The 27247-nt window shown below is 42.9% G+C and overlaps 1 protein-coding gene across 1 annotated transcript; it reads right to left on the bottom strand.

Annotated features, from left to right (window-relative positions):
* Positions 1-14709: 14709 nt before the first annotated feature.
* On the bottom strand, positions 14710-22154 carry TMT1A (thiol methyltransferase 1A). Its single transcript, XM_056120286.1, has 2 exons — positions 21330-22154; positions 14710-16693 (listed from the first exon to the last, which is right to left on the bottom strand). Exons 1-2 carry the CDS (start codon positions 21825-21827, stop codon positions 16457-16459), a joined length of 735 nt encoding a protein of 244 aa, XP_055976261.1. The 5' UTR covers positions 21828-22154; the 3' UTR covers positions 14710-16456.
* Between the last annotated feature and the right edge of the window lie 5093 nt (positions 22155-27247).

Raw genomic sequence — 27247 nt, 5'->3', positions numbered from 1 at the left:
TCAGATAATTAAGAGATTGGTCTCTGGGCTTCTGGGGTCGTGGCCGTGCCGGAGAGCCGCTCGTGGGGGGCAATTGGTGACCTCGGTCGGGCGTGAAGGACGGGCCGGAGCCCCGCCCCCCGTCCCATGAGGTTTCAGTCGCGCCCCCACCCCCGGCTCAGACCTGCTCTCCACCAGGCTCCCATGCGGCCGCCATCTTTCTTTCCAGAGAGCCAAATAGGAATATTTTCATTATCATTCCTTTTATATCTTTTGCTTCTGTATGGGAATATTTTTATTTTATTTATTTTATTATTATTATTATTATTATTATTTGCTTTTTGGGTCACACCTGGCGATGCACAGGGGTTACTCCTGGCTCTGCACTCAGGAATTACCCCTGGCGGTGCTCAGGGGACCATATGGGATGCTGGGAATCTAACCCGGGTTGGCAAACGCCCTACCCGCTGTGCTATTGCTCCAGCCCCGGGAACATTTTTAAAAGATTCTCTGCCTCATCTTCTTTGGTTTCTATGAATGCTGCTGTAATAAGCTGACAAGAAAGATGAGCAAGAGAAAAGATTTACTATTTTGTACATGGAGATTCATAAAATGTGAAGATTAGTGAATGACCGATCCATCCAGCTATATTGTTTTGAGATCTCCTATATTGTGAAGCACAGGTGGGACAAAGACATTCTTGGAAATTTTGTTTTGGGTGAAGGTTTGATTTTTTTATTTTGGTTTGGTTTAGTGTTTGGGCTACACCCAACGGTATTCAGGAGTTACTCCTGACTTTGCATTCCTAAATCACTCCTTGTGGGCCCAGGGGACCCTTGGGGGTGCTGGGATCAAAATTGGGTCAGGCGAATGGAAGGGAAGCGCCCTACTATGGCTCCAGCCCCTCTTGGAAATTTTGGTTTGGGCCATTAATTTAGCAAGTTAGCCAGAGCTTGTTAATAAAGTTTACCCGATAAGCATCCCTCTCTACCTCTGTGATGTGAAGATACTCTTCACATAGATTTTTCTCCCTTTTTTCAAGTTAAGGAATTTACCACTTAAAATTTTTGAAATTTCTTTTTTTTATTTCTTATGAGTGACATTGTCTTTAATTGATTCATTAATTTTTATTAAAGCACTATTATTTACAAAATTATTCACAGTTTCAGTATTCCAGCACCAATCCCACTACCGGCATCATCTTCCTTCTACCAGTGTCCTCAGTTCTCTCCTACCCATCCCTTAGGCTGCCACCCTGACAGGCACAGTTTAAAGTTCAGTTGTAGTTTGGATCTCATGTTTCAAGTGTTGACTCTATGGTTTGGATATATAGCTATACCCCTCCTTCACACCACTGATGTACCCGAGGCCCTTAACCTCTGCCCCCACTCTGTTGCTTCCCGTTGACCTCTTCTCCCCCACTTAATTTCATTCTCTATTTCTTATTCCTATACTCTGAACTCAAAGGTGATCTGGGCATCTCCCTTTTATATGTTGTATTCCCTTGTCCAGTTATTCTATCCACCAGAAACAAGTGAGATCTCCTGCGTTTGTCCTTCTTTTGGCTTACGCCACTTAACTCCACTTTTCCTCACGTTTCAGCAATTTGCATGATTTGTTCCTTGCAGTTATGTAGTATTCTGTTGTCAATATATATCACATCTTCATAATCATTTCACCTATTCTTGGATACCTAGGTTGGTTCCTAGCTATGGTAGGAACTGCTGTAGTGAATAATGGCATGCATATGTCCTCTTAAATAAATGTTTTTGTGTTCTAGAGATAAATACCCAGAAGTGGGATTGCTGGGGCAAATGGCAACTCAATTCTAAGTTTACTGAGTACCCTCCATACTATTCTCCATAAGGGTTAAACCAGACGACATTCCCACCAGCAGTACATGAAAGTTCCTGTTGGTTATTAACCCTAAGTATTTTAGGCTTCATCAGTGAACTGCCCCCTTTTCTCCTCCCAGAGAAGCTTACAGTGCTCTTGCGAGCATCCCTAATCCCCTGAGTTTAACCTTCCCTTTGTGTTTTACATCTCATTGTCACAGTTCCTCAAGTCAATCTTGGTTAAACTTTCTGATAATTCTGAATTTTGTATTTGTAGTGATTTACTTGCTTTTCTATTTCCCCTGTAGCCTTTTCATATTTTACTATAGAGCAATGTTCTTTGCTTAAACACAGAAAGACCTTAATGCTATGCTACTAATATTTGGGAGTTGATTGACTCTGAAATATAGCTACTCCTGGGTATCCATCGTAATTACTTGACTCAGGCTTCAGTTGCCGTAGTTTCTAACACCCCAAAAGGGAGGTCCCGCCATGGGACTGGGATGGACCCAGGGTGAGTGGTGAAGCTACCCTGGCATCGAAATGGGACAGTCTAAAAGCATAAACAGCTTGATGCAAGCTGTTATGACTTAAGAGACAGGACGTCCCATGGAGAAGGACAAGTTGAACTGGCCTGAGGATTTAGTCTGGGATTTGCAGTGAAAGCCTTGCTTGCTCTCAGGGAACTAAGAACCCAGAGAACTAAGTTTGGGATCTTACTGTGTTTATCCAAACTCTGACTGCGTTTATCCAAACAACTGCAAGTATTGGTAAGAAGTTGGCTTAATTGTTTGATTGTTTGACTTAATTGTTTGATATATACGACTAGAATGAAAGAGAAAAACAATATAGATATATCCCTGGGAGAAAGAACATCTCCTAGAGAATGTTTTACCTCTGTAAAGCACAGAAACATGCAGTCCTATACCTCCGACCCCTTCCGATGTTCTATAAGTATGCTTGCAGCTCTCATTAAACAGGCCATTTTCACCACCAGGCTGTGGTCTCCTGGTGGGGAGGCCTGGGGAGGATGGGAGGCAGCTCTGTCTCTCTGGTGGGGAGGCCTGGGGAGGATGGGAGGCAGCTCTGTCTCTCTGGTGGGGAGGCCTGGGGAGGATGGGAGGCAGCTCTGTCTCTCTGGTGGGGAGGCCTGGGGAGGATGGGAGGCAGCTCTCAGTCACCAAAGGCACGTGTCAAACAGCAGTCACAGCCTTTTCTGCCACATCATCCCCAACACAAACTGTTCCCAATATTTTTGATAGGTGCCATTTTTACTTGTGTGAAATAATCTCATTGCCATCTCGATTTAGATTTCCCTAATAATAAGTGATGATGAAGCGTTTGATCAGTTTCTGTCTCCATTTTTGATCGTCTTTTGAATTTTTTATTATTGTTTATGGTGGTGGGTAGGTGTAATAGTGATGGCATTGGTGTGGGAATATTAAATGTAACAAATTATTGTGAACAACTTTGTAAAAACTAAATGAAATTTTAAAAAGTAAATAAAATATTATTGTTAGTATTTGTGAGTATTTTACATGTCCTAAATATTAATGCTTTATCTGATGTGGTAAGTGCAAAAATTTTCAGTCAGCTGGAAGTCTTTCAGTTGTGGCCCTTGATTCTTTCACCATGCAGAAACTCTTTCATTTGATGTAGTCCCATTTGTTTATTTTGAATTGCCCTTGTTTTTGAAGACAGCTTTGAGGTCCAAATCTTGGAGCATACTACCTGTATTTTACCAAGTGTATTTTACCATTTCCACTCTTTGATCCACTTTGAATTGACTTTGTGTAAGGTGTGTTATGGAATCAAAATTAATTTTTACACATATTCAGTTCTCCCAGTACCATTTGTTGAGGAGGCTCTCTTTACTACATTTCATGTTCCCAGCTCTATTGTTAAAAATTAGCTAACTGTCGATATGGAGATTTGACCTTGGATATTCGATTCTGACTCATTGCTCAGAGGGTCTGTCCTTATTCCATTACTATTCTGTATTGATCATTATAGCTTTTATAATATAATTCCAAGTTAGGTAAGGAGATAATTCTCAGTTTCTTATTTCTCATTGTGGCTTTGGCTATTTGGGGTGTTTTATGATTCAATCACGATCACGATCACGATCATCCTGTTGTTCGTTGATTGCTTGAGCAGGCACCAGTAACGTCTCCTTCGTCCTAGCCCTGAGATTTTAAAAAGTGTCATATTCAAGGCTCTTTCAGGGTTAGGAGAATGAGACCCATAATTGTTACTGGTGTTTGGCATATTGGGTACACCATGGGGAGTTTGCCAGACTCTGCCATGTGGGCTGGTTACATTCAGTAATCTGCCAGGTTGTCCAAAGTAAGAATGAGATAATAAGATGTCGCGCTTCCGGTAGCTTGGTTTTATAGTCTCTGGGTCTTGGCCACTGATGGGATTACACGGGGGGTGGGGGGGTGAGTTGGTGGGTGTGACCCCTGCCTACTGGAGGATGGAGGATCTGGGTGGAGGATGCGCAGCCCCGATCCGAGCAGGCTTGGAGATCTCAGCCCCAGGATCTGCATGCCTTTGTTCCTCTGCCGGTACCTTCATGCGTGTGGAGAATGGTCTCAACATGGTTGTGGCTGGTTCTGGAGGTCTTCGGCTGCCAGAGCTCTACTTGGGGCAGGGAGGGAAACTCAACCCGCCTCCCCTCCAAGGGGCCCCAGCGAGGACAGCCAGGCATGGGGGCAGGAGACTCTGATTCAATATAAACTTTATTACCGACTATTCTAAAGTCCTAGATGGGTATCAGCATGGACTTTGAAACCACTGACTGGGTCTAGAAGTGGTGTCAGAGACTGGTGACGAGGGTGGGAGTATCCAAGGGCTGCCTAGAATGGGGTGGGTAGGATTTAACACCTTTCCATACACATGAATGAATTTAGAGGCAGTAGAATTTAGTGGGGTTTTTTTGTGGGGGGGTGTTTTTGGATTGTTTACTCACCAATTATTTCTTCACTTGGAAATAAGTCAATATGCTAATTTGGTGTGTCCTGGAAATCTGATATAGGACCCAAGAGTTTGCATATCCCCAGTTGTGCAGAAGTGCCACAGTTTATCTAAGCACTCAGTTGCAGGGTTATCTTGCTTGGAAACACCACAAGCAGTACTGCAATGGATGACATTGGAATTTATCCTTGGCTGCCACAAGATTTCGGAGCAGTTCTGAAAGTCTAACTGAAAGAAAGTTTGTATTTTCTCTTATGAAAAACAACAGAAAAAGCAAATAGGTGGGATCGTGTGTACATTTGACAAAGATTAATTAAGCACTTGCATATGCAAAACTGAGTGGATGCAAGTGTCCTGTCCTCAAGAAGCTTCGCATCAGGGGGACTATTGTGTCAAGGAGAGACCAAACTGAGAAGCAGGAGGCGTGGGCCCAGTAATAAAGCTGGAAAATAAAGAATGTTCCTTTGAATAAAGTGGTTTGTGGGCTACTTTTGGACCTAATGATTTTTTTTTAATTTTTATTAGTGAAACACCATGAGATACAGTTGTAGACTTACAAATTGTTGTGCTTGGGTTTCAGTTATACAATGATCGAGTACCCATCCGTCCACCAGTGCCCATTTCCCACCACCACGGATCCCAGTATCCCTCCCACCCCCCATCCCCCATCCCACCCTGCCTCTGTGGCAGGGCACTCCCTTTTGTTCTCTCTCCTTTTGGGTGCTGTGGTTTGCAAAAGAGGAATAGAGTGGCAATCATGTTCGGTCTATAGTCTACTTTATGAATTTTAGATGAAGAGAGGGAGGGGTATTCCAGCACAGGAAAGGACAAAGGGCAAAGGACAAAGAAGCAAAGTACCTGATGGCACAAAGTCTGGAACTAAAGTTAGGAGGGGCTTCTAGGGCAGAGGCACTTCAGAGCCAGAGACCATATCACAAGAGCCTTGGATTTTAAATTGGAGATTTTCTTCTTCTTCCTCCTCCTCTTCCTCCTCCTCCTCCTTCTGCTCCTCCTGCTCCTCCTCTTCTTATTCCTCTTCCTCCTCCTCTTCCTCCTCCTCTTCTTCATCCTCCTCCTCCTCATCATCATCACTTGGTGGTGGTGGCAGGGGTCAAGGGATTCCCAAGAAGTGCTCAGAAATCCAGAGATCACTCCCAGCAATAATTGGCCAGCTCTGTGGAACGGATGATTTGATTCTTGGTTTCTGCAATGTGGTGCTGTTTGGCCCAGGGCACTGAGGGACCACCAGGGTCATACCACCTGGTGTTAGGGATTGAATTCGGGGTCTCCAGCAGGCATGCATTCCAGTACTTAATCTGAGATCTCTAAGAAGCCATCCAAGGATTTCAGGAAAGATGTGACTTTTGAGTTAGTTTCTGGAAGCAGCAGAGGACAGAGTAGAAGATTTTGCATTGAGATTAGGTAATTCAAGTTAGTAGTGACATATGCAAAAGCTATGAGGAAGAGAGAAGGGGTACTGTTTAGTTGGTCATGGAAGGTGAGAGGAAGAAAACCGGGATAATGTCCTGGTTTCTGACTTGAGTTAACGATGGGTTTTTTTGTTTGTTTGTTTATTTTGTTTTGTTTTTTAATGCAGAATAAGCAGATTTGTGATAAAAAAGACCACACCTCCAAAACTGACAGATTTGTATAGCATTAGAAAAGGACATGAGTGGCTGGAGCGATAGCACAGCGGGTAGGGCATTTGCCTTGCATGCGGTCGACCCAGGTTCGATTCCCAGCATCTCATAGGATCCCCCAAACATCGCCAGGAGTAATTCCTGAGTGCAGAGCCAGGAGTAACCCCTGAACATCGCTGGTGTGACCAAAAAAGCAAAAATTTTTTTTAAAAAAAGGACATGAATAGAAAGTAATAATGGGCTGGTTTAGCCTGCAATTCAGCCTGGATAAAGGCATTGAGTGATGACAGACAAAGCAGGGTACAAGCATTTGTGGTCTCTCCACTAGAGAACAGATGTTGTGAGAAAAGAATAAAGCTAGGAGTTTTATTCCTTAGAGAACAGGACTTCAGACTTTAAAATTTCATATGTGGTGCTTTGCAGGTGGTGACAATACACTTAGACACGTGCTTAGCGTGAGTGTTTCCTCCGGAAATGATGTTTATTTGTCGGGGCATTCCCCCAGGGAAAGGACCTAAACTTTCTAGGTTCTCTAGTGACCCGCATTAGAATTAAGAATTGACTCTAGAAGGCAATATTTTTACCTTACAGTTTTACAGTTACAGTTTTGCCTTATTTTTTTTTGAATTTTTATTAGTGAAACACCATGAGGTACAGTTTGCCTTACATTTTTAGACACAATCTTCTAAGTATTGTGTGAACATGGGCTGGAGCATAGCACAGTGGTAGGGTCTTTGCCTTGCGCATGGCCCGCCGGGCCAAGCCGGGTTCGATTCCTCCGCCCCTCTTGGAGAGCCCAGCAAGCTACGCAGAGTATCTCGCCTGCACGGCAAAGCCTGGCAAGCTACCCGTGACGTATTCGATATGCCAAACACAGTAACAACAAGTCTCACAATGGAGACGTTACTGGGTCCGCTCGAGCAAATTGATGAACAAAGGGAGGACAGTGCTACAGTGCTATTGTGTGAACATAAGGCAAATATCACTTTATAAAATTCTACGCAAGAAGGGCTCCTGCCAAGAGTATTAAGGAAAGAAAATAGCACTGTCCACTGTAGCACTGTCCTCCCGTTGTTCATTGATTTGCTCGAGTGGGCCCAGTAAAATCTCCACTGTGAGACTTGTTCTTACTGTGTTTGGCATATCGAATATGACATGGGGAGCTTGCCAGGCTTTGCTGTGCGGCAAGATACTCTCGGTAGCTTGCCGGGCTCTCCAAGAGGGGTGGAGGAATCGAACCCAGTTCTGCCGGGTTGGCCGCGTGCAAGGCAAATGCCCTACCTCTGTGCTATGGCTCCAGCCCTAAGGGAAGAAAATGAAAGCACAGTAACAAAAATGTTAGCTGACCGGTTAACATTCTATTCATTGTGCCCACTCTGGCCACCGTTAAAATTGGGCAGATAAATTGGTATGAACTGGCAAGCAGTTTGTCAATGTTAGCACTTCCGCTTACAAATGAGTGTAAACATATATTTGTTTTGACATTGCAGGCTTAATTTTTTTTTTGAAAATAAGGGTTTTAGATTTCTTTATTCCTAAACTTTGATGGACAAGAAGATTAAAATAAACTCTTGCGGGGCTGGAGCAATAGCACAGCGGGTAGCTCATTTGCCTTGCACGCGGCTGACCAGGGTTCGATTCCCAGCATCCCATAGGGTCCCCCGAGCACTGCCAGGAGTAATTCCTGAGTGCAGAGTCAGGAGTGACCCCTATGCTTCACTGGGTGTGACGCAAAAAGCAAAAATAAATAAATAAGTAAATAAAAATAAACTCTTCCTCTGGGAACAGAGTTAATCATCTGTTCTCATAACCTGATAGGTGAGATAGAATTAGAACTGTCTGCTGCTTCTTTTGCAGTTCTAATACGTGCTGCTTAGCTAGGGATCAGAGGGATTTAGGAAATCTTGTCTTTAGCCGCACAGTTTGTGTAGACATTATTTGTATCAATTGAAGCCAATCCATCTCACAAAGGTGCAAAACTATTTATTGTTAGGTACAAAATTGAGAGTTTTTTAAAGTTATTTTTATGGAATATTTCTTTTAAAATATACTGAGAGGCTGGAGAGATAGTACAGAGGATAACACACTTGCCTTGCATGCAGATGACCCCGGTTCAGTCCCCAGCACCACATGTGGTCCCCCGGGCCTTATAGAATACAGCTGTGGAGTCACCCTCACCCCCACTCCACCGTTAATACCCTTGGAGGTGGCTTGGGGCAGTCACTGTCTACCAAGTATCCTTAATCTTTGCTTTGAACTATAAAATAAAAAACTGAATTGGGGTACTTGGGAGACCCAGGGATTGTTCAGTGAGATAGAGGAGAGAGAGAATGAGAGAGAGAGAGAGAGAGAGAGAGAGAGAGGAGAGAGAACATCTTCCTTGCTAGCATGCAGCCATGAATTTGATCTAGCACACTTCATATGACTCTGCCCTGCCCTTTGGAATCCCTGGCAACACAATAAAGTGTCCAGCCTTTGGTGAAGCACAATTAAATGGATGGGAGCTCTTCAATTAGATTGTGCAATGCTCTGTAAATTCTGCAACTAAGCAGCTGAGTGTATGGCTTCTGGTCACTGCAGTACAACCCAGGGAAGGGAACAGGGCTAATGGGATTAACATAAAACTTGGACTGACTCTTCAGAAAACCTTATCATATAACAATCCAGGTCACTGGGATTCCAGGACCACATTTATAGAAGTAAATATCTTTTCCGATTTGAAAAAGTGAGTTTTGTTTTGTTCCTCTCACAAAGGCCTAAAGAAGCGTAGTCTTGAGCAGAGTGAAGAACTGTGTGAAATAGTATCAGTGCTCAGCACAGAGGTTTATAGTTCAACATGCATGTTTTTATTAACCTCAATTCCGGAGAGTTGGGGTTATTCTCTTTACAAAATGAATAATAAGTTACAGCGATGTGATTTGGACTCAAATGGGGAAAGCACTGAGTTGTCAGTTTTCTGGTACCCCTAAAAACAGAGATGTGCAGTTTAAACTTGTGACCTTTAGCCTTTTTTAAACACCAGTGGGGGTCAGAGTGATAGTATAAAAGATAGGGAACTTGCCTTGCATGCGACCCACCTGGGTGCGATCCCTGGCATCCCATAACAATACCCTGAGCACTGCCAGCAGTAATTCCTGAGTGCAGAGCCAGGAGTGACTCTGAGCATCAGTTTCAGTGTGGCCCATAAACAAAAACAAAAACAAAACTAAATAAATGAAAACACCAGCAGAACTCCAGCAGTTCACAGACCAGAGGTTGAGAACCACTAGTTTAAATGAAATCTTTGTGGTTGTTTCTGTTGCTGCTGTTCCTATGGTGTTGCAGGGTCACAACCAGTGGTGTTTAGATGCCGGGAACTTTGCCTGGCAGTGCTTGGAAGATACACAGGGCTAGGAATGGAACCCAGAGCCTCACACATGGCAAGGCATATGTGCTCCTACCACTGAGCTGTGTTCAGGGCCTTAAATCCAATCTTGTGCTGAGTGGATATATACCTTCATAAAATTGAGTTGTGGGAATAGCTAAATGAAACAATTCTGGAAATTATGAGCATAGAGATATAAGGGTGGTGAGAGCACAAGCCATGGAGATCATTTTGAATCATTTGAAGCATTTGAAGCATTTGAGTCAGTTGGAGATCATTTTGAAGCACTGTTCATAGGGACTATGATTTGCATTGATTTTGGTGAACACCTAAGAGCTCACTTCTTTGTAATTCAGATTAAGTTGTTTGCTGAACCTCAGTTTATGTAATATGAGATAAGTGGGGTAAATTGGGTGAAGGAGGGTGAAGAAAGACTTTACCTTGTGACAAAAGAACTATTTTCTTTACTAATATATCCAGGCATAGGATCTGTCCCTCACTCAAGAGTTCCTTTTCTGTCCTATCCTTGATATTGTGGTGCTTGGCAATTTCCTACACAAGAAGTTTGTCAACACAGCCATCCACACAGCAGTATGTGCAGTTTGACCAGGGACCAGTCAGTCCTCACACTAAGATGCTGACTGTGAAAATCAGAAGGGTCAGCCTGAACGGTGTATAGAAAAAGAAGCAGGACTTGGGATAAGTTAACTTGCCCCTGTGGTGTAGTAGCACTGTGTTTGGTATGCAGGAGAAAAAATAGAAGAGATTGATGGCGTGGGGGGCAGTCCTAGTAATGGGAATGAGGGAGGGCATAGATTTTCAAAGCAAAGCTTCTTGAGGCAGCCAGGGGATCATTCCAGCTGGTTCTTGGGAAATACAGTAAATGGGCAGAATTTCAAATACAGCAAATGGCCCCCTCTTCCACCTTGTTTCCTTCCTCTTCGCCCCTCTCTCAACTGCTGTTGGCTTTCTGGCCTCGCCATGCCCCCTGCCCCGTTTATGCAGTTTTCAACTGTGCCCTCCCAGGAATATCCTGGGAGCCCACAGGGGCCATATGGAAAGTTGAAAAGTATTGTTCATTTAGGGAAAGATACGTTAAATTGCCCTTATAGAGTCAAAATCTAAATTGCAAAGAAACAGCAAAAGCATGAGGTTTAGTGGATACAAGCTAAGAGTATGTCTCAAGGGAATGGCCAAAGGTCTGAGCACATTCTCTGCATGCAGAAGAACTTGCTTCGGGGCTGGAGAGATAGCACAGCGGGGAGGGCGTTTGCCTTGCAGGCTGCCGACCCAAGTTCAATTCCCAGCATCTCATATGGTCTCCTGAGCACTGCCAGGAGTAACTCCTGAGTGCAGAGCCAGGAGTAACCCCTGTGCATCACCAGGTGTGACCCAAAAAGAAAAAAAAAAAGAGGAAGAACTTGCTTCATTTCCTGGCACTGCATGGTTCTCTGAGCACTGCCGGGGATAGCCTCCAAGAGTCTGGATGTAGCCCCCAAACACACACACACACACACACACACACACACACACACACACACATACACACACACATCTCAAGGGACTGAACACAAATAATCAATACTGAGGGACTATTCACCATGAGAAGGAGAATAAAAATACAAAGAGGCGGAATCACAGAGGTTTGGGAAGTTCTTTAGAAACTCGTACTCGGGGAGCCCTGGTCTGTGGAGACGGTATGTCACGTGGGGGAGCTGGTGGGCCACCCATTGTGTGGACAAAGGCATGTCCACAGGACTCTCCCTTGCCAAATCAGATAGTCAGACCTGCATAGTTGAGTTATGAGAATCGCATAAAAGGAATTGTGAGGAGCACATTCCTGTTCGTCCCCAACGCCTTGCCCGGTTTTCTCCCTCTCCCAGGCTCATAGATAAACTGACTTTCATTTACTCTCAATTTTCACTTGTTTATTCATAGTCATAAAACTGAATCTGATATAGATTCCATATAATTTGTTTGTGAAATTCCACAAAGTGAGGGAAACTGACTTATTGTTTTAAAAATAAAATAATGCATTTGTCATTAAAAAAAAGGAATTGTGTAACAAGTTAGTGTCCAGCACTAAAAATGAACATAAGAAATGGATGTTTTTATTGTTAGGGCCAGGGAGTAAAGGGATCATTCCAAGAAGTCAACATCATTGTCAGATACGGTGTTTTTTTTAATCAGATACATTTTAAAGACATTGAAAGAGGCAGTTTAAGGAAAGATTACTGAGTGTGAGAAATTTTTACTTTAAAAAAAATGGTATATTTTGAACAGTAATTTTTCTGGTTTTCATGTAGTTCTCTGTTGGTTCCCCAAATTTTCATTTAGAATTGAAAAAACACTGTTTTGATCCTCATACTTCTACTTTGTTTTACTGAACTGGACATTGGGAACTTGGCACTAGTCATTTCATTTCCTGTGCCTTCAGTTAAGATGACCTCTGCCCCCATTCTCTGGCAGCTGCAGGACTCAGGAATTCTGGTTACTCTTTAATGCTGCCTGAGTGCTTTTGGTTTAAGTATTGAGACGGTTAAAGTTTCACTGACTGAGAAGTTTTCTCTTTTGCTTTTGTGAACATTAGTCTGCTATGATTCATTAATTTCACAATTGTCTTAACAGGTAAACAAGAATTGAATTTCAGTTATGTTAAGTTCTGTGTTTTCCAAAGTAATATCAAAGGAGAAGGTGGGTGAAAGTACAAGAGGAACTATTATGTAATATTTGTTTTACTTTCTATTCAGTATTAAAATATGTAGGAATTCAAAAGAAACAATTAGAATATTAGATTACTTAGGGATAGAATGCTTAATAAGAAATGTTTAACCTTTTAAAAATAATTTTTTTGGGGGCAGGGGTTCATACCTAGCACCGCTTGGGTGCTATTCCAGGCTTGGTGCTTACAAGGGTGATTCCCAGCAGTGCTGAGGGACCTTGTGGTGCCAGGGATCAAACCTGGGGCTCCCACATGCAAGACATGTAAAACATGCACTCCAGCCCTTTGAATTCTCTCTGAACTTTTCATTTTTTTCTACTGTTGTTAGCCACTTAAATAAGTGGTGAGGAACTAGGGAAATAGCACAAGGGTGAGGGACTCATTCATTGCATGCTCCCAACCTGGTTTGATCCCCGGGACCCCATGATCCACTAAGCATCAGGCACAGGTATATGGCACATCACCTGAGCACTACTGGGAGGCCCTGGTAGTCCCTGATGCCATAGGGCAGAAGCAGTTCTACATCCTCAGGCTGTAACATTGAGTGAAGAGCCAAGTATGGCCTGGAGTGGCCCACAGGCCTGCAGAGTAATGTTTGAGAGGACTCAGACATTGGGGCTCTTGGGCCACAGGTTTTAACAAAATAAGAAAGAACCTGATTGAGTTAGTAGCCATCCCCAAATCTATCCTTCAGTTGCTGTGGCCCAACATTGACCAATTTCAGTTCTCTGAACCTCCTGATTTCTCCTCCTATCTGTGGTACAAGTTGTTCCATTAGGCTAATACGCAGATGGATTTATTTTTTCTCTGCAGTTCAGCTCAAATATCACTTCCTCGAGGAGCGTCTGATTCACCTCCCCCTGGGGAGATCAGATTCCATTCTCCTGAAACCCTGCTCTTCTCCCTCACTGCGAACATTTCTCTTCATGGCCTGCTCCATGAAGGGAGGGATCACATTTAGCTTATTCATGGTTCTATGCCAAGTGCCAAGAGCAACGTATCTAGTAAGTGCTTTTATCAAACACAAAACGCTTTCTCCATGAGCTCCTTCAAAATAAGCCTTTTTAATTTGATTCCCGTGAACAGATCAAGAAAGTGAGAGCAGAGAAGTCATAGTCAGAAGTAATAGTGAGCAAATAACAGTCACTTAACCTAGATCACTGATTTTCATTTTCCTCCTTCCATGTGTCATCTTTTATTTTTTTCCTTTTTATCAGATACATTTTTAAATATTCGATATGCCAAACACAGTAACAACAAGTCTCATGATGGAGACGTTACTGGGCCCACTCGAGCAAATCGATGAACAAGGGGAGGACCGGACCGTGATTTTAAATATGAGAAAAGATGCCATGTAAGTTGATACATATTTTACCGTCTATCTGTTGTCATTTTGCATAGACTTAGCTACTTTTCCAGGCTTTTGGAATGATTGATGAATGAGTGAACATACAGTCATAAATGTATGTTCTCTGGGTCCAAGGAGAAAAGCAGTGAGAAGGTCATGTTGTAGCAATAACAGTCAAAGGGGTTTTGCAGTTCGAGAACTCAGGACTTCTAAAACTTCCTCAGTCGTTGGTGTAATGTAAGAAACTGTACCTCATGGTGTTTCACTAATAAAAATTTTTTTTAAAAAAGAGAGAAACTTCACATATTCTATCTCTGGTCCTCAGTGTTGTCTCTAGAAAGTGAGGATAATATTTCTCATTCTACTAGGCTAGAGGAACTTGCTGAGAACCTGGACTTTGACATTACTACTTTTCCATCCATCGTGGACTTGTTCTTCCAATGTGTATTTCACCAGGCCAGCCTGTAACTTTTCCAATTATTTGGTCGAAAGGCTGCCCTAGGCAGCAGTACGGTGGGAAGATGAGACTTTGTGAGAAGGTTCATGAACTCGAGATCAACTAACACCATTGCAACATTCAAAGGTAGCACAGGAAGCCACCCTACCCTACATATTCTACTCTACAGATTTCACAAAGTGGTCTTTGTTCTTCTGTTCTTCAAAAGCCTTTCTGAGTTTTCCAAATGTGCATTTGCTAAAATCTACTCGCTAAGTTAATACCTACCTAGCTGTAAGAAGAAATATCTACCTAGCTGTAAGAAGAAATATCAAACAGTTAAATTTCCTTTAAAGCCATTAAAGGAACGCTTTCTTAGAAATATTAATAATAATGAAACCAAGCCAGCAAAGATATAAACCATTTATTATATTTCCATGTCTAAATTGTATATGAATTAGTTGATTTGATATTTATAATAAAAACATGCAAAATAACCTCAGGAAATATAATGATAATAAAATACATGTACTCTATTACTGAAAATAGATATTTTTGTGGTTCTGAGGTTCTATTCCGGGGCCTCACACATGCAAAGCCTCACACCACAATTCTACCTCTGAGAACACCCCAGCCCCTGAAAATCTTGCTCGCCTGTGATGATTTTTAAAAGGTTTGGATAGTTGCAAAAATAACAAAAATGTCAGCTTGAGACAGGAATAGAAACTTGATCACAATAATCCCCCCAAATACTTGTTTACTTCTTTACAGGCTCACAGACAGCCTGTCCCCTTTTTAAGAGCTCTTACATAGCTCCTAATAGAGAATACTTAATTACATAGGTTTTTCTAATTACAGTGGGCCCTTTCTTACCTGCAATCTACCATACTCAACAAAGTATATGCTATAAGGAAAAAGGATCTAAAAAACCTTAATTGCCTCAAATAGTCTTAAGTGTATAATAAAGCGACAAGTACAATCTTTATCTTAAGAACTGAAGGCTGATTGGCCGGAGCTCTATCACAGTAGGGCACTTGACTTGCATGTGGTCAACCTGGGTTTGGTCCCCGGAGTTGCTCCAAGAGTGATCCCTGAGCAGAGGCAGGAATAAGCCCTGAGTGCCGCCAGCTATGACACCCAAACAAACAAGCAAATAGAAGGCTAAATTGCAGGAAAACAAACTTCAATAAATGGTAGAATAAAAGATACAACAAAGCAGGCCTTGCTGTGACTTTCTGGGACATGAATTTTGAGAGCCAGCCTACAGATACTAAGAATAGCAAATAGATTCAGATTCTTTTTTTTATTTTCTAATGAAGCAAAGGTTTTTTTGTTTTATTTTTAAGCACAAAGCTTTAATGGAATGAAACTTACTTAGGAAGATGCAGAGGGAGGATAAAGGGACAGGGAAAGGAATATATATTCAAGATAGAGCACAAGCTTTTCCAGCGTGGAAAAAGCAAGCAGAGACCCATGGAGACAAGCAAGCGAGAACACAGGCTTGAAGATCAAGTATCAGTTTTCTTTATAAAAATATTTGTTCTACTTGTATGTGTGTATGTGGATGATTTGGATTATCACCTGTTAACATTGTTTTTATTTGGCTTGTAAATTATTAAGATATTTTTACTTCTTTTTTTTTATTTGCGGGGGTGGTTCATGGGGTTCTAGGCATGAGACCTGGGGCTCCAACTTGCAAAGGAGGTACCCCAGCCCTTTGAGCTGTCTCCCTGCCTGGTCCCTGCATCTCTCCTTACAAAATAGTCTTTTGAGTTATTCGACTTGTTAGTATCAAGCTTCCAAAGAGGGGACAAAACTAAAATCTGTTGAATAACAATTCAAGTAAGACACCTGGAAAATTTTGAAATTATTCAATAAAGTCAGTTTGGGGATAAATGATAGAATTCAGCTATGGAAGCTCATTCTGCTTTTTCAGAGAATTCAAAGGTGTTTTCTGTTTTATTCTGTTTTTGATTCTTGAGGGGAGACAATAGAAAATGGCTGGGAAGATTACAATGTAAATTTTAGGGATATAATTCAACTTTACCTTCATAACAAAAATAACCAAACCAGGGTTTTCTTTCTGCCAACTAGCCTTTCGTGTTAAGCTGAACCCTTAAGTGATTGAGCCGTTCAGCCCCGCACCCCTGTGCGTGCTATTTCACAGCATATCCGCAAATGTGAGGACGCACCAACTCCCAGGATAGGGGGGCCTGTAAGTGCTGCAGCTTAAGCTTAGAGAAACCCGCTCTCTCCAGGCTTTTCCAGCTCTCTCTGGTCAGGTTACATCCATCAAAGAGAAGGTTCCAGGTCGGATCCAGGACCTGCTGCCAGAAGTAATTCCAGGTGGACCGTTCGGCTGCTACATGCTCCATAAAATAAAAAGCGCCTCCCTGAGAAAGAAAGAAAACACGTCAAGGATTTTAATTTTAATGGGGGAAAACAGATCTAGAAAAAATAAATTTAAAAATTCAGATTCAGATTTCAGTGGCTCCAGAGACCACTTCACGAGAAGACAGGGATAAATGAAACTTACTAAGACACCTTCTGGTCCTTACTTGAGACATCTGCCAACTTTTATAGAGAGCTGCAAATCTAAAACAATTCACTTAGTTCTCATTATAAAAGGAATATAGCTCATAGCTAGAACATAAAGTAGTTCCTGAATTCAAGATGCTATTCTTTTGGTGGGGGCTGGGAGGGTGGTTTGGGGCCACACCTGGTGATCTCCAGGGCTTTTTCCTGGCTCTGAACTCAGAGATGAGCCTGGCAGGGTCTGGGGGACCATCTGTGGTGCCAGGAACCCAGTTGGTGATGGTAAGCCTCATGCAAGGCAAGCACCCTACCTGCTGTACTACCTCTCCAGCAGTATATTATTACAGTATTATTTAAAATTTTAATTTCTTTGTGATTTTGAAGCATGTACAAATGTTTTGGCTTTGTTTTGGCTTTGGGCTATTATTGGGTCAGGCCGAAGAGTTTGCTTCCGGCAGTGTTCGGAACACTTAGTGATGAGGCCGGGGCAAGAACAAGCTGTTCTGCATGTTCCACCCTGGAGCCATCGCCTCAGCTCCTGGGGCCACCCTTAATGCCGATCCCATGTTAACTCAACTCACTTCATCCTCACACTAGACTTTATTATTATCGTTCTATCTTTATAAATGAGGAAACTGAGTCACACAGAAAATAAGTAAAGTTCCCAAGGTCACAATCTTGCAAATATGAGAATCAAGATTCGAAACCAGATGGTCTGGCTCCGGAATCTGGCAATACTGCCTCACCGATATGTTTGTTTTAGAAAATTTAGAAAACACAGGAAAGTTTATAGAGGACAAACAATCAACCACCATGACACTGGCTCGTGATAATTACTGGTTAAGATTTTTTTCCTGAGACTGAGAGGTAGTCCAGGGTAAGGTGGTTGGCTTGCCTGGGTCCTACCACAGGACAATCCCCAGCACTGCTGTAGTCCCAGGAGCCCTGCCAGGAGTGATGCCTGAGTACAGCCAGGAGTGGCCCCTCAGCCCTTCGGAGTGTAACCTCCATGGCAAAAGTAATTAATTCTTTTTTTTTAAAAAAGACTGGGTGCAAGAATGGCCGAAATTAGTACCAGGAATTTTACTCCATGGCTTGGAGGCCAACCACACATACTAGGGGAAAAGGGAGTTCAGACAAAGAAGGGAACACCAAATAAAGGTGTTGGGAGGATCCTCCCAGGATGGGAGAAGCATACGGAAAGTTGACTACAGACTAAACATGATTGTCACCCATTGCCTCTTTTGCAAACCAAACACCCAATAAGAGAGAGAGAACAAAAGGGAATGCCCTGCCACAGAGGCAGGGTGGGATGAGGGGATGGGGGGGGGGAAGGGTGGGAGGGATACTGGGATCCGTGGTGGTGGGAAATGGGCACCAGTGGAGGGATGGGTATTTGATCATTGTATAATTGAAACCCAAGCACAAAAATGTGTAAGTCTGCAACTGTACCTCATGATGTTTCACTATTAAAAATTTTTTAATAAAAAAAAAATAAATAAAAGACTGGGTGCATACTTTATCTGACTGAATTCGTGTTTCTAACACCAGATACTATACATTATGTTTCACTGATGTGTTTTAAAATTACCTAAAACATTGCTTTATGATATATCATGTGAGGTGTTAATGTTTCCAAACATATAAGCAACTTACCCCTCAACACACATTCACAACAACCTAAATCCTAAGTAGGCAAAGAGAAGGACAAGCACCAGGCAAGCTCCTTCATCTGTGATGTCCAGGGGAACAAGACAAGGAAATAGATAACATCGATTGCTAACAAACTCTGGATGCGGGAGTACAAACCAAGAATACCAGGTGAGGGGAGGACAGGTGGAGAGGAGAAGACACTGGAGCATAGGTGGGGTGGTGTCATGGGCACTTGGGTGGTGATGAAGTGAGTTGTGTCCACCAAGACTGACTGTCCACACCATTGTAAACACTTTACCTTAATTCTAATAATTTTTTTAAAAAATGTTAATGGATCTAATTTTAAGGATTTTTAAGGCTCTAAACTGTTCACCAAAGAAGATGTAAAGATGGCTAGTGTCTCAATGAAAAGATATTCTTCACTGTTTATCACTAGAGAAAGGCAAATCAAAACTACCATGAGAAAAATGTATTGAGAATGTAGAAAGAGGAGAACCCTCGTGCATTATTGGTAGGGATGTCAATTGGTTCAACCACTATAGAAGAGAGTATGGACATTCTTCAAAAATATTAAATCTAGATAATACAGCAGGTAAGGTGCTTACCTTGTAAGTGGCTGGCCTAGATTCAATCCCCTGGGACCCCTGAGCACTGCCAGGGTGATTTTGGAACAGAGCCAGGAGTAAGCTTTATTTTTATTTACTTATTTATTTTTTGCTTTTTTTTGGGGGGGGGCGGGGAGGTCACACCTGGTGATGCACAGGAATTACTCCTGGCTCTGCACTCAGGAATTACCCCTAGCGGTGCTCAGGGGACCGTAAGGGATGCTGGGACTCGAATCCGGGTCGGCCGTGTGCAAGGCAAATGCCCTACCTGCTGTGCTATCGCTCTAGCCCTGCCAGGAATAAGCTTTAGAAGCACAAAACCCACCCAGGGTTCAATCTCCAGCACCACATACTACCCTCTAAGCACTGCCAGGAGTAATCCCTGAGGGTAGAGCCAGGATAAGCACTAAGGACAGCTGCATGTGGACACCAAACAAAGGACAAGAGGTTGTAGCAAATTTACATACCTATGAACAATCATTATGAAGGGCCATTTCCAGTAAACAAACATCAGTACCCCAGTGTTTATCATTTTCATGGGTCAAATTTTCTTTCCTGAGTTGGGATGTGGTTCAAGTCACAGAGCACATGTCTTGCTTGTACAAGGGTCCAAAGGGTCTGGGTTCAACCACCAGGTGTGATTTCCCGCCCCCCCCAACAGAACTTTTTATGTTGTTGTAAAAAATATACATATCTTTAATATTACTAGCACATTTCTTCTTTTCTGGTTTGTCTTGTGGTATCTTTGATAAGTTTACCACAGGAGTCTTGCTTTTTTTAGAAAGGATACTTTGGATATAATCATGAATATTACACATATTTTCCCTAGCCTGTTGTTTTTAATGGCATTTTAAAAGCCTTTTAATTCATCTCAAGTTGTCCTCAAACCTGTGGAAGGACCTGATGTCTCCAGCAGGAGAGTATAAGTAGCAAATGTAGTTGAAATGTCAGAGCAATCAAAAGCCCACTGGTAAGCACTGTAGTGCAGGGTAAAATAATACCTGGAGTAGGGGCTATATAGTTATATAGTTCAGCTATATAGTTCAGCAGACAAACACCTGACTCAGGTTTGATCTCTGGCACCCCATAGGAGTGATTCCTGAGTGCAGAGCCAGGAGTAAGACCTGAACACATCCCGGATTGCCCCCCTCCAAAAATAAGACTACTTGAAGTGAATAACGTCAGATCTACTAGCTGTGCAACGCCAGTCAATTTCTTAACCTCTCTGAATTTTGTTTTCTTAGCGCACCATGAAGGTAACAGTGGAGTAAAAGATTTGCTGTGAGGGTTACAGAAGAATATAATAAAGATCCTGGATATATTCTGCAGCTGTGTCACAGCAGCTAAAGAAGACTACTAAGAATACGGTCCCCTTGGAAGTATTTTCAGTAGAGAAGTAGCTACTTAACCCTTGTAGATGTTGTAAGACTGGAATCACTGTGGGCAAAACTAGGAGTGCCAAGTTAGTGCACACTGTTTAAACTTAAGAACTCAGTTTTTGGGCATGCGAATCACAGCTTTCTCATGGACTCCTTTGATATTGCCTCGAGCCAAAGAAAAATTTACACAATTGCCTCTGAACCCTAAGTCAAAGTTCCTTTCTTCCCTAGAAAACTACTTTTACTAGAAAATAAATTTGGGGATTATAGAACATTCCTTTCTCCTACCAAATAAAAATGTTAAGGTATTCATACTTTTTAAAATGAAACTTTCGAATTTAGTGTCAAATAATGGATACATGAAAGTTGCATATACAAGTGTGCGGAGTTTCAATACAGAAAGGTGGAAATTGACAAGAAATCTTTTCCATGCTTCCAATCCCATGAGCACATAGACAAACAGTATTTTCCGCTTCTAATATTTGAAACTTCGATTGCTTTTCTTCATTTAACATTATCTTTGGGAGATGTTTTTTCATATCAACTTAGGTTGGAGATTTTATTCATACTGGCTATTTTTCTATTCCTGCTCCCAATCATATTTTAATGAATTTTAAGCATTCTATACATTCTTTTAAGAGACTATAAAGCCAAGTTCGTGGAAGAGAACAACGCAGAGTCTCCTGCCCCACGCGTCGCTGTCCTCACCGGGGCCCCTTGGAGGGGGGCGGGTTGAATTTCATGTGTCTTCTCTAGTATCAGTCTTCTTTTGTATCAGCCCGTTTGACCCTCCTGCAATTGACAGGAGCGCGATGGGCCATTCACTACACTCTAAATCCTCACATCCCCCCACTCACCGGTCTCAGCACTCTGTGCACTTCCTGGAGGATGCGCTCCTGGCTCTCCACGGAGCACAGGACCAGGGTACAGACCACCACGTCCACGGAGCTGTCGGCCACCTGGTGCATGTTCTCCCCGGCAGCCACCACAAAGCGCTCAAACTGCAGGTGTCGGTTCTTGGCAATACTCTTGATCAGGAACTTCTCAAAGTTGGGATTGGGGTCCACACAAGTCACCCGGCAGCCGGGGGGATAGAACTGGAAGTTGGCCCCAGAGCCGCAGCCCACCTCCAGCAGAGAGAGCTTCCCCGAGGGGCCCGCAAACTCCTGCAGGCTGCTGAAGAGCTCCCGTTTCTTGCTCAGCATCTGCTCATTATACATCACAGTGAACCTCACCATGAAGTGGGGGAACCATCTTTTGCATAGCCAGTTCCACAAGCCCAGAAAATTCAGCAGGTACAAGGGAAATGCCAGGATGCAGAGGGCCAACCGGAGGATAAAGACGGTAATCGCCATCGCTCAGAAAGAGAAACAAAACCAAAAAAAAAAAAAGACCAGCAGTTACAGACCTGAATCCTTTAACTGCAGAGCAAAAAGGATCTGGCTGTGCCCAAACTAAGCAGCAGCTGAAGTCGGGCAAGGGGCCAGCTTCCCGCGGTTAATGCACAATTTGCATAAGCTGAGTCATAGTTTAGTTCTGCAAAGGAAAACGGAGGTTTTCCTCGGAAGGAAGGTTGATTAGCATCCCTTACTCAGTCCGAGCCCTCCTGGGACCGCTGCTAGCTACTTCCCAGGAGTGTCAGGCGCTCACACTCAGGATCCAGACCCGGATCCTCCCGCGTCCTCCCCCAGAAAATGTGTGGGCGGAGCCCGTTAAACTCCACCCAGAGGGAACAGCCAAGATCCTATGACTGACCGATTCCCGGGGCGTGTTTTTCAAAAAGGAAGCAAAAGAACGTTCCAGACCTGGTCACTGTTCACAGGAATTCCGCACTCTGCATTCCCATTCGAAACGCCCAAGAGGCTTCAGTCACCACCCACCCTTTAAAGGGCAAGTTATCTTCTCAAATTAGGACTCGACTCAGTTCATTTCAATTTCACTGAGTCCTTAGATATTCACATTCGGGAACCTAAACGCAGAAAATAGTTTCTGACATTCATCTTTTAGGCAAAAAGCCTGGGGGGGTCGTGGTGGTCAAGTGACACAGAAAAATTTCGAATTGATGGTAACCTTGACTTCTAAAATATTTGGCTGGTAAATTACCAGCGCGTGTTCTGTTGCTTCCTTATTTGTTATACTTTGCATATATTGTGAATAATTATAGACACTCCATTTTAAACAACTTTTGAGGCGAGAATGCAAAACAATAGACTACATACTTAAAGGGTAGGAATGGATGTTTTGACATCTGCAAACACTTTTAAAAGCTACATCATAATCAAAATAATATCCCCCACTTCTGCAAGCTTCCCCTTACTTCCTTGAGATAGCCATCCAGAGAAAGTCTTCTTCTAGATGTTTTCGGTCAGATAGGCATTCGGTTGCATTTCCATTGTATGGATATGGAGTCAAATATGTCCTTTCTGCCATGGCATCTTTTACTCAGCATTATTGATAATGGTAATAATTTATTTCTTATCCACTTAGTTGTGGATATCAAGTGATCTGGGGGAGGGGCTGAACTGTATATCACTGTAAGGGCATGTAACAGCTTAACAATATACCTATTACTAAACATCTGGTAAGCTTCTAATTTGGGGTTCATTCAATTTAAACTAATATAAGCATTCCTGCACCCCTTTTTTTTCCTCCCTGACAGACAATTTCCCCCATACTCTCCCTGCACCCCTTTATAATGGAGGATGTTAAGACTCTCCACCACAAAATTATTTAATTATTTACCCAATACCCATCAGATAAGGGATTAATTATATATGTATATATATGTATATATGTGTATATATATATATATATATATATATATATATATATATATAGCACTGGTAGAACTTTATTTAAAAAAAAAACCTCCAACCCCATCAAAAATGGGGGGAAGAAATGAACGGAAACTTCCTCAAAGAAGAAATACAAATGGCTAAAAGGCACATGAAAAAAAAATGCTCTTCATCGCTAATCATCAGGAAGTTGCAAATCAAAACAACAATGAGATATCGCCTTACATCACAGAAATTGGCTCACATCAAAAAGAGTAAGAACAACTAGTTCTGGTGCAGATGAAGGGAGAAAAGGGACTCCCATTCATTGTTAGTAGGAATGCCGACTGGCCCAGCCTTTTTGGAAAACCATATGGACATTCCTCAAAAAACTAGAAATTGAGCTTCCATATGACCCAGCAACACCACTTCTGGGAATATACCTCCGGATTGCAAAAACACACAGCAGAAATGACATCTGCACTTGTATGTTCATTGCAGTACCATTCACAATAGTCAGAATCTGGAAATAACCCAAGTGCCCAAGAACACACAACTGGTTAAAGAAACTATGGTACATGTACACAAAAAAAAAAAATTAGGAAAAAAAATGAAGTTTTGAAATTCTCTTATGGATGGACATGGAGAATATAATGCTAAATGAAATAAATCAGAAGAAGGACAGACAGAATAATTGTACTCATTTGTGGGATACAAAAAAATCACTGTCCTGTCCTCCCGTTGTTCATCGATTTGCTCGAGCGGGCCCAGTAACGTCTCCTTTGTGAGACTTGTTGTTACTGTGTTTGGCATATTGAATACGTCATGGGTAGCTTGCCAGGCTTTGCTGTGGGGGCGAGATACTCTTGGTAGCTTGCCAGGCTCTCTGAGAGGGGTGGAGGAATTGAACCCCGCTCAGCTGGACTGGCTGTGCAAGGCAAACGCCCTACCACTGTGCTATCGCTCCAGCCCACAAAAAATAGTTAGAGACTAACACCCAAGGACAGTAGAAACAAGGGCCAGGGTGAATGGTTGACAGTTGGAAGCCTGCCTCAAGGGCTGGGGAAGGGGTCAGTTGGGATAGAGAAGAAACCATTGCTGACAATGTTGGTTTGTAGGATAACACTGTTTTGCTCCAACATGGCGGGATTTCTGTACCCTCTTTAACCACAACAGTAAACACTAAGTACCAGCAAGTACCTCTTCCCAGCAAGTAGAACTTGCCACTTTGGTTTATCTACTCCCCCATGTGCCAGGGCCTGCTAAGATAGTCTTGGACTCAGCTTATGTGGTTGGTCTCTTCCTGGTATCGTGACTGCTTCTCTAAATGCCCCCAACCCTATAGTCCAACAATTGCTTCAGCAGCTACAAGCACTTTTACAAAAGCGCTCGGAACCTGTTTTTATTACTCATATCAGATCTCATTCTGGTCTTCCTGGACCTATGATTCGGGGAAATGAAGCTGCTGATCTCTTGGCGGCGCCAGTTTTTACCTCCGCGGAAGAGGAGCACCAAGTCTTACACACAAATGCCCGCCGTCTTCATGTTCACCATCGTGTCCCAATGCGGGAAGCCAGGCATATTGTCCGTGCTTGCTCCATTTGTGCTCCTTTCCACTGCACCTCCTATGTGGCTGGGGCTAATCCCCGAGGCCTACAGACCAATGAATTATGGCAAATGGACATTACTCATGTCACATGCTTCCCCAAGAAACCTTCCATGTAGCTATAGATATTTACTCTCACTTCCTATGGGCTGTTCCCATGTCTTCTGAGAGAACCAACACAGTCTGCTCCTTCCTACTACAGTGTTTTTCTATAATGGGCGTTCCCTCTGCTACTAAAACTGATAACGGCCCAGCCTATACTAGTAAAGCTTTTCAAAATTTCTGTGATGAACGGCAAATTAAGCACATTACTGGAATCCCATATAACCACAGGGTCAAGGCATAGTTGAGCATGCCCACAGAACCCTCAAAACACAGTTATTAAAATGCAAAAAAAGGAGGTATGCCTCCACTTGATTCCTTGTCCTTGACATTACTTTAAACTTCTTAAATTTGCCTCAAGGAGAGCCCTATACAGCATTAGAGAGGCATTTTCAGGAAGGTGCACAGACTCAGGAAACTATTAACTCTCCTATTTGGATTAAAGTTGACAAGGAATGGGTAGCAGGAAAACTCCTCATTCGAGGAAAAGGCTATACTTTTGTTTCAACAGATGATAACCTCATTGAGAAACTTTGGGTCCCGTTACGTCTCAGCAGGAGTAGAATTCATCCACCTGAGTTGGATCTTGGATCACCAGAGACTCACAACCCTTCAAATTTCAGCCCCAAGTCATCGGCAAACTGATTTCAGCTGGAAGTCACAAGGGACAGAAGAGGAGCCAGCATCAGAGGACCTAGAGCAAGGCCTCTAGCTCCTTTAACATCTCATGAGTTCACATTACAGCATTCCTTATACCCCTCTTTTACAGGTTGTGGATTGGACAACTGCCAGGCCTCCATTCACGGTCCTCCCGTTGTTCATCGATTTGCTCGAGCGGGCCCAGTAACGTCTCTTCCGTGAGACTTGTTGTTACTGTGTTTGGCATATTGAATATGTCACGGGTAGCTTGCCAGGCCAGGCCTCCATATTTTGAATTAACAATTCTTTACTCTTTCCCTTTCCTTGGAATTCACAGGTTCCTGAAGGAGAAAGGAATGACTTGACAGGAACACCTTTTCCTTTTTCTCCAAGATATCCATTTGTATTGGAGCTTCCCTCTGTCTCTTTCTCTACCCCCAGACATGGGGACCAAACCCTGATGGGCAAAGCCTCTGATAACTTTTTAAAAAGTGCTTTTCTCAAACATAAGCTAGGTTGCACATCTATGACTGCTGATGAACCTGACCAGAGAATGGCTGCATTCCTCTGCTGAAGTACTCCTGCCCAGAAGCTGTGATGCTCCTGTTCCAGTGCTCCCCGACTGGACCAGTGCTTCCTGAAATTTATTGGACTCCTAATAGTTACTCCCCTGGGATTCATTGTTGCAACCACTCCTGATGCTGTTGCAGGAACACCTCTTCAGTTTTGATCCAGACACTTCATTTCTTCAGAATGGGACTAAATGACTCTCATCATTGGTGACTCTTATCACCCCTGGACAGTGCAGGAAAATCGGACGCTTTACTGCAAGCACTGCTCTGGGTCCAGAGTTGGACTGAAATCTAATGAGACTGCTTTGTATTTGGAATTGTTCCTCTGTCTCAAATTTTGTGGTTTTTTTTGTAAAAAGAAAAAGGGGGAGATGTAGGATAACACTGTTTTGTCCTTCCTCAGGCAGTTTAGGTTTATCTGGTCACACCCATCCCAGTGCTCCCGAGTCACTCCCATTCTTTTGTTTATTTGTAACTACTTCTCTATGCTCTCTTCCCCAAACAGTTAATCAGCTTATTCCTCTAATCAGTTTCTATTAATTTGTAAGGTCAGATCTTTCAAGGACACTGAACTTATATTGTAAATTAATATTGCCTTTCTCCTCTCCTTATGTCTTTTGAATGGTTTACTTTATTTTATTTTATTTATTTATTTATTTTTTTGCTTTTTGGGTCACACCCGGCGATGCTCAGGGGTTACTCCTGGCTCTGCACTCAGGAATTACTCCTGGCGGCGCTCGGGGGACCATATGGGATGCTGGGAATCGAACCCGGGTCGGCCATGTTGGCTGCGTGCAAGGCAAATGCCCTACCCGCTGTGCTATCGCTCCAGCCCCGAATGGTTTACTTTAAAGCAATGTCCTTTTGTATCGACACAAGAAGACAATTAATATTATGCTATTGTAACACGGGATTTAATTGGCTTTGAATATTATTCACTCCCGGGCATCTGCTCTCTCAACTTAAGCCTCAGTTGCCCTCACTTCCTAGCGCCCCCAAAAGCAGGGTCCCGACGAGGGACTGGATGGAACCAGTGCAAGCGGTAAGCTATGTGCTACCCTGGCATCGAGATGGGCCTGGCC

Source organism: Sorex fumeus, unplaced genomic scaffold (genome assembly GCF_029834395.1).
Source record: "Sorex fumeus unplaced genomic scaffold, SorFum_2.1 ptg000042l, whole genome shotgun sequence".
Taxonomy (NCBI): domain Eukaryota; kingdom Metazoa; phylum Chordata; class Mammalia; order Eulipotyphla; family Soricidae; genus Sorex; species Sorex fumeus.
The sequence above is the reverse complement of the archived record's forward strand: the minus strand, read 5'-3'. Positions and strand labels throughout refer to the sequence as shown.